Source organism: Aristolochia californica, unplaced genomic scaffold (assembly GCF_029961685.1).
Source record: "Aristolochia californica isolate CCGP_79_NKW_82.1479 unplaced genomic scaffold, dmAriCali1.0.hap1 SCAF_5, whole genome shotgun sequence".
Taxonomy (NCBI): domain Eukaryota; kingdom Viridiplantae; phylum Streptophyta; class Magnoliopsida; order Piperales; family Aristolochiaceae; genus Aristolochia; species Aristolochia californica.
Window position 1 is genome coordinate 44,218,211 of NW_027182214.1, and position 14,872 is coordinate 44,233,082.

Below are 14,872 nucleotides of genomic sequence, written 5' to 3' on the forward strand. Positions count from 1 at the left end.
ATTTCAGACCTAAGTTAACGGAAGCGAATTTTTTTTTTCATACCTGTCTTCTTCGTCGACGGTGCGACTTCTTCGTTGGTGGCGATGTTCGGGCTGGCGGTATGCTGGAAGTGAGGGCGACGGTATTCAGTCTTCGGCGTCATCGACGGTCCACCGGAGTGAGGGTGACGACGGAGATAATACGGCTCTTCGTCTTCTGCGTCGGTAACACTGGTGCTGATCGCTGGAATGTGGTACATTGCCGACGACATTCGGGCTGGCGGTACGTCGACGGATTTCGGGAGTTCAGGTGATGGCGGTTTTGTTGTAAAGCGACGGCCGAAGAGAACCTCAACAGAGTTGCAGACCTGCTCTAGTTTTTTCGGCGACAGAGTTGCAACTCTGTTTTTCGGCTACGGGAGAGACGACGGGACAAAGCTTTTTGCTCTGTTCTTTGGCGTCGAGAAGGAGAAGGATTCTCCTGCTCTGATACCAAGTAAAAATAATACTTTAATTACAATCTTGATTTCTCATTCACATCATCAGCTTAAATAGCCGTTTTACAAAATATACATGGAAGAATTTGAGTGATTAACGGGATTACACCAATCACCGGATTTACAGAATATTTACATGATTTCTCCTTGAGGGAAGAAATCTCAGAGTGAATCTTAACAAAACGGATATGCAGCAAACCGTGACCTGAATATCTCGGCTTTCCGACTCCTGAAAGGTTCGGGCAAGGTGATTTTTCTTCGTCACGATGAACCTCTATCTATCTACCCACTAAATAAATGCAGAACTTTTTACAGTGTAGATGAATTTGCTCCCGTTCCCGCCGCGGTAATCCCTTACTAAAAAATTCATAAATAGCCGTGGAACTACAGCTGAAACGCGATTCATTGGCGAGGTTATGGAAGTGTAAAGGTAATCTTTCCATTTATGTTTATGCATATTAATCAAAATATAAAGGTAAATAATCATTAACAAAATACACAATGATTTTTAGAAGGTTCTCAATCCTTGGTGGTCCACCCCTGAAGATGTTTTTAGCACCCACTGAAATTGGGTACCCTCCGATATTTACAACAAATTGTCAGATAACTAGGGAATTGGAGCTCGTGGTATGGGTGGATTGTGCCGATACAGTCGACCCAGATCGTCCTCTTCTCCCAACTTAAAATGCTGGAAGAGAAGGAAATGGTGTGACATGAGGGGTGTTTTTGTTGGATTTATGAAAAGCTTACCTTCTGTCGGTGGAGAGCTCGAATCTCAAATTACTGCTCGATCCCAGAACCCTTCCTCCTTGTTGTTGAGTATTTTCTAGTATTTATGAGTGTCAGTTTTAGTTTACGTTGTTAAGTTAGTCTATTTTACCGTTGGATCGTTCGTGTCTAATTTTAGTTTCATTCAATTATGGATCGTTCGTGTCTAATTTTAATTTTAGTCTAGATATGTATAGACTGTTTGTTTATCGATCTATATATCAGTGGTATCAGAGCGAGTTAGCGACTCGGAAGAAATTTTATTCGGCGACCCCTCGTCCCGTCGCTGAAGAAAGAGTAAGAAAATTCTGTTTGGTGACGACTTCCGTTCGATTTCCTGCGCCACAGCAGTAGAAGGAGAAAGGAGAGAGCGATACCTCTCCAGAAACTGTTTTCGGAACGATCCCGAAAATCAGAGTTTCCGTCGCTGCCGTTGCCGCCGGGAAGAAATCCTGAAATCAGAGTCGCCGCCGCATATCTTCCGTTGCCGCTGGGAAGAAACAAAGAAGCCGAAAAAAAATAAAATTCGGAACTCATCGCTGCTGTTGCCCCCGGAAAGATTCCTCGCCGTTGCCGTTGCCGTCGGTACCGTCGGTATCTGGTATTTTTTTTCTCTAGCTAAATTTTTCAGCAGAAAATTTTAGTTAGCATCTGGTTAGCCGATTCTTCTCTTGCGCTCTGGTCCGAAGAGAAGCGAGAAGACGCTTAGCAGAATTAAATCAGCGATTTCCAAAGGTCGGATCCCAAACCAAAACCAATTGAGCCGATATACCGAGCCGAGTCATACCAGTTTAGCCGAGCCGTAATATTGAGCCGAGCTAAAATAATTGAGTCGAGCTAAAATACTGAGCCGAGCCACAACCAATTGAGCCGAACCAAGCCTAAACACTGAGCCGAGCCATACTAGTTTTTCATTCCAAGCTTATGAAACTTTATGGCTTTCGAAAATTTTATACAGCCAACTATTCCACGCTTTGATGGTCACTATGATCATTGGAGCATGCTCATGGAAGATTTTTCAAGGTCTAAAGAATATTGGACGGTTGTTATTTCTAGAGTAACAGAACCAAGAGTAGGTGTTGTGCTTATAGATGCACAAAAGACAGAGCTTGAAAGACAGAAGTTAAAGGATCTTAAAACAAAGAATTATTTATTCCAAGTTATTAATCGATCAATTTTGGAAACTATTCTTTGCAAAGACACAGCTAAGCATATTTGGGATTCCATGAAGAAGAAGTACCAAGGTACAAAAAGGGCTAAGAGGCTGTAGCTTCAAGCACTTCGTTTGGAGTTTGAAATACTATGAATGAAATCAGGAGAATCAATTACAGATTATTTTTCAAGAACGATGGTAATCATTAACAAGATGTGGATCCATGGCGATAAGACAGAGGATGTTCTCATTGTTGAGAAGATTCTTCGATCTTTGACACCAAGCTTTAATTTTGTTGTTTGTGCTATAAAAGAAGCTAATGATGTTGATTTACTGTAAATTGATGAATTACAAGGTTCTTTGTTGGTTCATGAGAAAAAAACTTAACCAGCAGAACAAAGAAGAACAAACATTGAATGCTTTATTAGAAAATCACTCTATATCCGGTAGAACTGATAGAGGATGCGGAAGAGGCAGAGGTCGAGGTAGAGGAGGTAGAAACGACAATGATCGTGGGCACCAACAACAAAATCATCATCACCAAGAGGGTCAGTTTCAAGCGAGAGGCAGAGGACGTGGAGACCACCAATCCACAACTTATACATCAATGTTAGCAGACAAGTCTAACGTTGAATGTTTCAGATGTCATAGGTATGGCCATTATAAATCAGAATGTCGAACTGATTTGAATAAACAAAGTGGAGATCAAACTAACTTTGCAGAAAAGGAAGAAGAGGTGTCTCTTTTGATGGTGTGTCATGTGAATGAGGAAACTCAACAAAACATGTCGTATTTGGACACTGGCTGCAACAACCATATGTGTGGAGAGAAGGAGGCATTTTCTGACTTGGATGAATCCTTTCGTAACTCTGTTAAGTTTGGTGACAACTCCACAATTTCTGTTATGGGAAAAGGAAAGGTAACAATCCAAACCAAAGGAAATTACTCCCACATTCTCGCTAAAGTTCTTTTTGTGCCAGATTTAAAGACCAACTTGCTTAGTGTGGGTCAGTTATAAGAAAAAAGATATGAGATTGTTATCAAAGATGGAGTATGTCAAATTCAAGATGCAAAGTTGGGCTTCATTGTTCAAGTTAACATTACGGCAAATTGTATGTTCCTACTGTATCTCCACAACAAAGCTCATTCATACTTCTCAGCAAAATTAAAAGATGAGACATGGCTATGGCACTTTCGCTATGGGTATCTGAATTTTGGCGGATTGAAAACTCTACAACAAAAGAATATGGTGACGAGGCTTCCTCAAATTACAGTATCTTCTCAAGTTTGTGAAGAATGTGTTGTTGGCAAACAACACCGTAATCAATTTTCGCAAGGAAAAACTTGGAGAACGAACAAAGCATTGGAGCTTGTTCATTCCGACATTTGTGGGCCAATAACACCACATTCTAATGGAGGTAAAAGATATGTCATTACTTTCATTGATGATTATAGTCATAAGATATGGGTTTATTTTTTCATGGTGCTAAGATTGTATAGTCTATAGGCTTAACTTAGCACTAACACAAAGAAATATACATTTTTCTTCTTTGTTATCTAGCTTCCTCCTCTTCTCATCTAAAATATGGGCATAGGTAATACACCCAAAAATCCAAAAATAATCAACAACAGGCTTCCTTCCACTCTATGTTTCCTCTGGTGTCATATTGTGAACAGCAAGTGTGAGACTTCTGTTTAATATATGAATACTCCAATTAACTGCTTCAAGCCAGAAACTTTTTGGAATGCCACTTGTTGTCAAAAGGCTTCACACCATATTCATCATAGTACGATTCTTCCTCTCACATACACCATTCTATTGGGGTGTATAAGGTGCTGTAAGTTGTCTCCTGATTCCACGGTTCTCACAAAAATTTGCAAATGCATGTGAGTTATATTCTCCACCACGATCTGTGAGAAGAACTTTTATTGGGTTGCCAACTTCTTTCTCAACAAGAGCTTTATAGCTTTTAAAAGATACAAAGGCTTCAGATTTTTCTTGATGAAAATTGTCATCAATCGTGATGGAGTATTTGATGAAAAAGACACTTGGTCATGGAATCAACAAGGTGTTAAAGAAAATATTCTAACCGATTTTGATGATGATGAGAAAGGGTAGTAGCCTATGGAGAATGAGCAAAAAGAGGAAGTCACTTAAAATGTTTCAAACGATCAAAACCCACTTGCAGCTAAATCACAACGGTCTCAACGTATTCGAAGAAGACCAACATGGATTACTGATTATAAAGTAACTGGAGTTGACCAAGGTGATGACCCACTTACACATTTTTCTTTGTTTTCAGATTGTGATCCTACCATTTTTTAAGTGGTTGTCAAAGAATCAAAATGGAGAAAGGCTATGGATGCTGAAATTATAGTCATTGAAAACAATGATACGTGGGAGCTATGTGATCTTCCAAAAGGGCAAAAGACAATTGGTGTAAAATGGGTTTACAAGACAAAGCTGAAAGAGAATGGTGAGGTTGACAAGCACAAGGCATGCTTGGAAGCTAAGGGTTACAAGCAAGAGTTTGGTATTGATTATAAAGAAGTATTTGTGCCGATTGCAAGGCATGATACAATCAGATTGGTGATTGTTACGGCAGCTCAAAACTCATGGCCTATCTTCCAGTTGGATGTAAAATCAGCATTCCTCCATGGAGATTTGAAAGAAGAGGTATTTATCAATCAACCTCCTGGTTATGTTAAACTTGGCAACGATCATAAAGTGTATAAGTTAAAGAAAGCTCTATATGGATTAAAACAATCTCCACGGGTTTGGTATAATCGTATAGAAACTTATTTTTTGAAGGAAAGATTTCAAAAATGTCCTTATGAATATACAATTTTTATAAAAATTGAAGATGGAGGAAAGATGGTCATTGTTTGCTTATATGTAGATGATTTAATCTACACTAGAAATAATACAACCATGTTTGGTAGTTTTAAGAAATCCATGATGGCTGAATTTGAGATGTCTAATCTTGGCTTGATGCATTATTTTCTTGGCATAGAAGTAGTGCAGTCTTCGATTGGAATTTTTATTTCTCAAAAGAAGTATGTGCGAGAAATCTTGGACAAGTTTCAGATGAAGGATTGTAATCTTGTAAATACTCCATTTGAGTTTGGTATGAAGCTACACAAAGATAATGGAGGAAAGAAGGTTGATGACACTCTTTACAAACAAATAGTGGGGAGTTTAATGTATTTGACAACAACGAGACCTGACATAATGGATGTTGTAAGTGTCATTAGCAGGTACATGGAATGTCCTACAGAGATTCATCTCTTAGTTACAAAAAAAAAATTTCGTTACTTGCAAGGTACTAAGGAGTTTGGGTTGTTCTACAAGAAAGGAGAAAAGTCAAATTTGTTTGACTTTACAAATAGTGATTATGCAGAAGATTCAAATGATCGAAAAAGCATATCAGGGTATGTTTTCATGATGGGGACAGGAGTTGTTTCATGGTCATCAAAGAAGCAACCTATTGTCACATTATCATCCACTGAAGCTGAATTTGTTGCTACAACTGCTTGTGTTTTTCAAGCTATTTGGCTAAAGAAAATTCTTAAAGAACTGCATTTTAAGGTTGATGGACAGACTCAGATTTATTGTGACAACAATTCAACAATAAAGCTTTCAAGAAATCCAGTTTTACATGGTCGAAGCAAACATATAGATGTGAAGTATCAGTTCTTGAGGGATCTCACAAATGATGGAGTCATTGATCTTATTTTTTGCAGAAGTGAAGACCAGGTTGCTGATATTTTAACCAAGCCTCTCAAGTTTCATGTATTTCAGAAGCTCAGGAAACTACTTGGTGTTTGCATTTCAAATGATTCAATTTGAAGGATAGCGCTTCAAAGTTTGACTCTTATTAAACTGCATGTTATGTATGAAACATCAGTTTAAGGGAGAGATTGTTGAGAATTTTCTAAATTAAGACTATGTGTCCTAGTCTTTAGGAGTATCAATTTTAGTTTACGTTGTTAAGTGAGTCTGTTTTGCACGTTGGATCGTGCGTGTCTAATTTTAGTTTTATTCAGTTATGTATTAGTCTATATAAATAAATAGACTGATAGTTTATCAATCTATATCAGAAAAATTATATCACTTGTTTCCCAAAACAACAATTGACGAGATCAGACATAGTTCCATTGAGACAAACTTAACAGTTATCGGGCAACAGATCTCAGGTGCAATGCACAAGCACGTACAACTTGTTGGTCTGGTTGAAGAAAGCTTCCCCTGTAGCTCATATCCGTATAGGAAGGGGGAGCCCTCCTATACTGCAAAAAATATACAGGGATAGAACCTTGCCCCTCCCCTTTCATCGACGAGTGGGGAAGAGCCCTTCTCTTTTGTGAAAGTTCTTCTTACTGTAAGCGTCCGCCAACAAAAGAAAAAACAGGGGGGAGGGGTATAATCCTATCGTTATGATATCATTCAAGTTAATTAGCCATACTCATCAACCCATTGATTCGTTATGATCTGTAGTTTTCTAAGTATCCCTTATATATATATATATATATATATATATATATATATATATATATATATATATCTAAGTCAATGCTCTAAGCTAGGAAAGGAATTTAAATATAAATTGACCGTCAGATTACCATCCGACGGTGCAGAGGCGAATTCTAATTAGACCTTGTACATTACCATTGATTCTGGCCCTCCGTATAAGAGGCCCGCGTTCGCTCATTTAGGGTTGTAGCTCTCTCCCTCCGTCGATAGTCCCCTGCCGGCCGGAGGAGAGAGAATTTCGCCATGGGTAGAAGTAAGTGAATCGTTTACGTCTCTGTCTCCTTCTTCGGTTTGATCTAACATTCGTCTAATCAATTGTTCTAGTTTTTCATTTGTTATGTCGCTGCAACTTTTGATTTTCTGCGCGTGGTTTGTTTGTTTTACTTTTCTGGGTTTACTCTTCATTGTTGAGTATGACTTAGTTCTATTATGAGGAGATAGGTGTGTTTACGAACTTACGATTTGTTAATTGGATAAGCGCATGAGACGTTGGAACTGGTGGAATTTTTAATATTTTGATGCTCATGTATGTTTCTCTATTGCTATAGTCTTCTGAAATATTTTAAGATGTTTCCCTATCGAGGTTTTACTTTGGCAGTTAAACATTCTGATATTTCGTAAAATTTTATCAAATTTAAAATTTGTCTTGGCAAGTCCATAACCCTTCTCCTTCTCCTATTCTTTATCCTTTTTTTTTCTTTCTCCAAATTCGTCATTCCTACTCTTCTCCTCCAAAACCATCTCTCCACAATTCTTCCTCGGAGAATGGGAGGAAGAAGAAGAAGAAAAAGATACTAACGGAGTTTCTTGTTTTCTTTTTGGTCTTCTTTCCTAATTTATGTTTTTCATTAGATTTTCAACTCTCTTATCGTATGTTTCATTTAAAAAACTAGATATCAATGGCAATATATTTGAGTCTAGTTTCCAACTCAAAAATAATTATTGAAATCAAATTTTTCTAGAAAGAGAAATCGATATCTGAAACATCAAAGCTCAAATAGTAGAAAAGTTCATACAGAAGCAAAAAGTTTAAACTTTCGAGCCATTTTATGCCATCACTGATGGGAATTTATATGGAGATAACTATCTTGGAGGAGTCAATGGTGTTGGAATGAGCTGTAAATTACCGTAATTATAGGAACCAATTTGTTTCCTTGTTTGGTTCCTGATTCTAAGATCTAAATTAGATTGTAAATATATCATAAAAAGCCTCTATGAGGAGAAAAATACACATCGGAAAAAATTTCTTTGAAATCCTTCTTTGTTTGTGTTATTCGGTTTTACATGGTATCAGTGCAGGAGAAAATTTCTACCGTCGTCGTGAATCAAGAAGCCACCGTCGAAGAGATTCCTATAGCCAAAGAACAGAACGGAAGCTCTGTCCCGTAGCCGAAGCGCACGAAGAGCTTCTAGCCGAATAACAGAGCAGAAGCTCTGTCCGGTAGCCGAAGCGCACACTCTGTCATCGTCGTGACCAGAGCTACCATCAAAGAAGTCCGGCCGCATTTTGAACGTTGTTGTGAACAGCTGAGGCACCGCTCGGCCCTCCAGCAGACCGCACCACCGACCGAAGGAAGCTGACAACTTGTAAAACTTTTTTTTTGTAACAACGGTCTCGTAGCCGAAATAGCGTCGCCAACGAGCACTAACGATCGCCGACGACCGCACCACCGGCTCTGTTATAGCTGTCGACCACCGCCGTCGTCGAAGGAAGCTGACGCTTCGTTGCTAATGCCGAGGGAGAAAGGTGAAAAATTTTGTTTTTTAACTGCGGGTCAACCCAGCGGATCCGAATCGGACTGGAACAAAACTGAACCCGATCATAACTGGATCGGGCCAGAACTGGACCAGATCGAACCGAACCCGAATCGGTCCAGGCCAGAATTGAACTGGACCAAACCTGACCGCCGAACCGAATCAGACTACTTCCCGGACCGGACCCAAAATCCGAATCAACCCAGAGACAAACAATGGGGAGCTATCGTCCAATCTATGAAAAAGCTAACAACCAGGTATGCACTCACTGCGGGGAAAAAGGTCATTCGTAACAGCGTTGTTATGAGATTATTGGTTATCCAGAGTGGTGGGACTTCTAAAAAAAACCTCAAAAAATATATTGTTGGGGAAAAGTTATTGCCTACGACGAATGTTGCCCATCTAGGTATTAACAGTAAAGCATAAGTATTCTCTACATATTCTAAGAATAAAACTTGGATTATTGATACAGGTGCATCCGATCACATGATGAGGGATTCCAGTCAGTTAAAATCTGTCCTACCTTCTCCTCAATCCGTTATTTCCACCGCCAATGGTAGTACCTCTCCTATTACTGGGGAAGGATCAATTATCTTGTCGAATAATCTTACATTAGATATTGTGCCCTTGTTGTTCCATCTCTTGAATACAATTTGTTGTCTGTTAGCCAAATTACTTCATCTTTTGTTTGTACTGTAACTTTCTGGCCCTCCTTTTGTGTCTTTCAGGACATTCTAACCCGGAAGATTCTTAGTTATGGTGTTAGACGGGGCAAACTCTACTATTTGGAGTTGATAGAGAATGGGGGATCGAAAATCAGTCAGAAAAATCAAGTTAGTAGCGAAGAGAGTGCCCAAACAACTATATAGTTATGGCACCGAAGACTCGGTCATCTTTCCTTTGGTTATCTTAAGAAATTATGACCACAACTTTTTTCAGGTTTGAATAATTTAGATTTTCATTGTGACACTTGTGAACTGGCTAAGGGCCACCGTATCTCTTATTTACCGAGTTTGAATAAAAATTCTGAACCTTTTGAGGTTATTCATTCTAATGTTTGGGGTCCTGTAAAGGTTCCCTCTATTTCTCGAGCTCGGTATTTTGTGACATTTATTGATGAATGCACTAGAATGACTTGGGTATCCTTGCTTATAAAAAAGAGTGATGTGTGTCTAACTTTTCAGAAATTTCACCAAATGGTACACACTCAGTACCAAAAGCAAATTCGTGTTTTGCAATCTGACAATGGTACTGAGTTTGTCGATGCTTCTCTTGGTAATTTCTGAACCATCATGGAATTTGTCATCAGACCTCATGTACCTATACTCCCCAACAAAATGGATTGGCAGAGAGGAAGAATAGATAACTTTTGGAAGTAGTGTGTGTCTCTCTCTTTGGCATGAACATGCCTCGGTTTTATTGGGGCGAAACTATCAAATATGTTGCCTACCTTATGAATCGAACACCTTCTCGAGTTATAGACTTTCAAACTCTTCAACAAAAACTGCACTCCCTAATTTCCATTCCCCATCTTCCGAATTTTGAACCCCGGGTTTTGGGTGTATTGTATATGTTCATATCCCAAAAGTTTTGCAAAATAAACTTGGTCCATGTGCCAAATGATATGTTTTTGTTGGCTATTCTGATTTTCAAAATGGATATCGGTGCTATGATTCACACACCCGAAAGCTCCATGTAACTCTAGATGCCTCTTTTCATGAATTAAAACCTTATTACTCAGTGGGAGTCTCTCGGAATTCTCTTCAGGGGGAGAGCTCAAGTAAAGAGAATAGCGGAGGGGCTGAGTTTATTGAGTTAGAAACAGTGAATGAATTGTTTAATCAACAAGAAAATAGTGAAGGTGCTGAGTTAGAAGGGGTGAATGAATTTTTTTAACCAACCATGTCGTCATGATGACAACAAGACTATGCTTTCAACCACGAAGTCAAGAGTGAATCATTATTTGCTCATGAAGAATCCTCATAGTTGCCTCCGTCTACACCATCAACTGAAGAATCAACCCAGAATGTTCCTCCTCAGGTAAATACAAATCATGTGTTTGATGAATCTATTGAAACATGTATTCCTACAGAAAATATAACTCCTAGATATCCACAAAGATTAAATAGGGGAGTTCCAAAGAAACAATATGAACTTGATCCTGAAGCCAAGACCAAATACTCAATTAACAACTATGTGTCCTCCCATAGGTTGACTAAATCGTATGCATGTATTGTTGATCAATTATCCAGGGTTTCTATTCCTAGTAATGTGCAAGATGTATTAGCTGATCCAAAATGGAAAAAGGCGATGAACGAAGAGATGGAGGCTCTACAAAAGAATGTCATGTGGGAACTTGTTTCACAACCTAAAGGAGTGAAGAAAATTGGATGTCGATGGGTGTTCACGGTGAAACTCAAACCGGATGGAAGTATTGAAAGATATAAAGGTCGGCTAGTTGCAAAGGGATATACGCAAATGTATGGGATAGACTATCAGGATATTTTTGCACCAATAGCTAAGATCAATATAATTCACATTCTTATATCTATAACAGCAAATCGAGACTGGCCTCTACAACAATTTGATGTTAAAAATGTCTTTCTCAATGGAGACTTAGAAGAAAAAGTCTACATGGAGTTACCACCCGAAGTTAAAAGTGGTTCTTCATGTCAAAGTAAAGTCTATAAATTGAAGTCATTGGACAGGCTGAAACAATCACTTAGAGCATGGTTTGGGTGATTCTCGGCTACAATGAAGGAGTTTGGCTATAAGCAAAGTAACTCAGATCATACTTTGTTTATAAAACACAAAGAAGGAAAAATAACGGATTTAATTGTGTATGTTGATGATATGGTCGTGACAGGAGATGACCCATGTGAAATGCAAGCTTTACATAAGTATTTAACTACTAAATTCGAAATGAAGGATCTCGAACAACTTAAAATATTTTTTGGGAATTGAGGTGGCAAGATCGAAACATGGAGTCTTCCTTTCACAGTGAAAATATGTGTTGGATCTTCTTGCTGAAACGGGAATGCTTGGATTGTAAACCAGTAGAGACGCCCATAGAAATGAATCATAAGCTCGGAATTCTTCCAAATCAAATCCCAACAGACAAAGCTCGTTATCAGCGATTAGTTGGAGATTAATCTACTTATCACACACAAGACCAAATGTAGCATATGCAGTGAGCGTTTTGAGTCAGTTCATGCATGCACCAAGTGAAGAACATATGGAAGCAATATATCGGATCTTGAGATACTTAAAGAGTGCTCCAGGAAAAGGTTTGTTATTCGCAAAAAAAAGGTGTCACTAACATTGAATGATACACAGATTCTGATTGGGCAAGAGATCAGACGACCAGAAGATCCACGTTTGGTTATTTTACTTTTGTAGAAGGCAATCTTGTCACGTAGAAAAGCAAAAAATAGAGGAAGTATCAAGATCAAGTGCTGAAACTGAATTTCAAGGCATGACTCATGGTGTATGCGAATTGTTATGGATAAGAAATGTACTGAGGGACTTAGGGATTGAATATGTTGAATCTATGAATCTCCACTGTGATAATAAGGCAACCATCGAAATTGCAAAAAATCTTGTTCAACATGATCACACTAAACATGTTGAAGTTGATCGTCATTTCATCAAGGAAAACCTCAATGCAAAGATTATACAATTTCCTTTTATTCCATCCAGGAGTCAACTGGTTGATATGCTCACGAAGGGAGTATTAGGGAAAGTATTTAATTGTATAATTGACAAGTTGGGCATGATCGACATCTATGCACCAACTTGAGGGGGAATGTTGGAATGAGCTGTAAATTATCGTAATTATAGAAAACGATTTGTTTCCTTGTTTGTTTCCTAATTCTAAGATCTAAATTGGATCTAAATTAGGTTGTAAATGTATTATAAAAAGCCTCCATGAGGAGAATAATACACATCGGAAAAAAAAAATTTGAAATCCTTCTTTGTTTGTGTTATTCGGTTTTACAAATGGTTATGCTGGCCAAAGAAGAAAGAGTACTCAATTTGGCCAGATTATAAATTTTGAAATCTATCAGATTATTTATCTCTAAAGAAGTATATTTTATTAATAAAAATTCTACTTGGATAAAATATATTTAAGTCTAGTTTCATAAGGAGAAAATATATGTCAATCTGATCTGTATTTAAAGAGATATTCGCATTAGAAGAATTAAAGGTCATGCAGGTATCCTGTTGCATGCGAATATCTGAATTTAAGCCAAATTTTTTTAGTTACTATTATTGATCAACAATATCATGGATATATCTCATGATCTACCCTTAGAAAGTTTTTGTTTGTTAATTAACTATATCTGGAAAGAATCTTTAGAAGATCATCTTATTTTCAGAAACTTTCATTGATTTATTTGTCAAAGAGGAAGTATTCCTATTTTGAATTATGACAACTTCCAAAAAAAATAGTTATTTGATTTAATGCTGCAAATTATAGAAGTATCTAGGTAAGGAGATTTGATCTAGGATTATATTCAAAACATGTTTCTTCTCCGGGTATGAGGAATCCCTACAGCGTATTAACAACATGTTGGAGCAGCACTCGATGTACCTATCCCCTTATAAAGTGAGCTATCTTGCTTAGCCTATTACTCGGTGAAATCCTTTTAAGTTATAACTGGTGTAGCCGCAAGCTTTGCTTTCAATTTTTTTTATCTTTCCTTTGAGAATCAGTTTAATTTTGTAATTACATCTCTAAGCGTGGAGTATATTCAAAAATAGGACATTTATGTCATTAACTGCTAATTAGTTGGATTAATATGGCTAGCTCTCGGTTTGGTGTTTGAATAAATCATTGATTTAGTAAGGGTAGAAGCAACATCCATTACTATTTTACTTACTCTTCTTTGTTTTTTTGAAGACATTACAATTAGTCTCGAAACTAGCAACACTCAAATCAATTATTCTTTTTGAGTAGATTAACAACATTTGGTTCAATTTATTGGCAGCTTATTACTCGGTTCCAACTTATTATTTGGTGCATATTCTCCTTATTCAAGGATAGAGTTGTTGCGAATTATTTCATGTGTCCTTAATACTCTAAAGGACATTCATTATTTACCAATTATTTGTTGTTGCTATATAACTGGACATTTGGTACATGTTATTTGGACATTGGCCCATTTCCATTGTTATTATTGTGTCTCTTTTATTGAGATATTATTATGGAAGAAGAATTTCTCAGTTGTTTGCCGCATTATTTGTTGATTGTTCTTGGCATTGGTTATTCGAATGAAGATTTGAATTTCTTAGGAAAATAAAGCACATGGTGGCTCCATCATCTTATCTTTCTTTGATTCTCATTACCCTTTTATTATTTGGTAGTCTTTCTTCTACTGTTCTCAATTTGACTCTCACTTACCCCTTTGGCCAATCATTTTTGGAGTGTTGCTTTAGTTGGTCCTTTTTTTTTATATTTGGGTATTTTTATTGGCACCCTTGGGTTTTTTTATCGTAGTCTTGTGAATAATAGACATTACCCACTTTAGTGATAATTATCACTATATTTGATCGAAATCTTTTGAGGTTGGTTTGAACTTACCACCCATTTATACCTTTTGAGAGTTTGTGCCCAATGTCATACTTGTCTTTGGGATACCATGATGGATGAGCTTATTACTACATCTATATTATTTGTTTCAAATTGGGATCACTGCAATTACGTCCCAGCTTTAGGGGGAGTGTTGGAAGATATGGTATAATTAGGGTATCATTGATGTAATTATTTTATGTTTATTGTCTCTTCTACTCTCTTATTAGGGTGAATAACATAATTATATTATTGCACTTTTATCAATTATAAATAGAGCCTAAAGGGAGGGTTTAGACATAAGTCCATAAGCTTTGTTTTATCCTCATTTCTCTTTCTCCAAATTCGTCACTCTTATTTTTTTCTTCCAATACCTTCTTTCCACCACTCTTTTTCCTTGTCTCAGCTTAATTATCTCCGACTTTGATCATTCATCATGGAATCTTAAGTTTCTACAACTCCATTTTTAAATTTCAAACTTATTGTATTTTGTTTCTGCATGTTGTGTGCTGGTCTCCGCTGGAATCATTTTTCAACAATGGCTTAAATTTTTTTGTTTTCTACAAAGATTTCATTCACATCAAAATTTGGGTAGGTCGAGTATTCGGCTTTCA

At 37.4% G+C, this 14,872-nt stretch overlaps 1 protein-coding gene across 1 annotated transcript in view; it reads left to right on the plus strand.

Moving 5' to 3' along the window:
* Nucleotides 1–7,164: 7,164 nt before the first annotated feature.
* LOC137966732 (large ribosomal subunit protein uL16) overlaps nt 7,165–14,872 on the plus strand; it is a 32,416-nt gene continuing 24,708 nt past the window's right edge. The window contains exon 1 of the mRNA XM_068813429.1: nt 7,165–7,184. Coding sequence (XP_068669530.1) covers nt 7,175–7,184 — 10 coding nt within the window. The 5' untranslated portion in view covers nt 7,165–7,174. The remainder of the gene's footprint in view (nt 7,185–14,872) is intronic.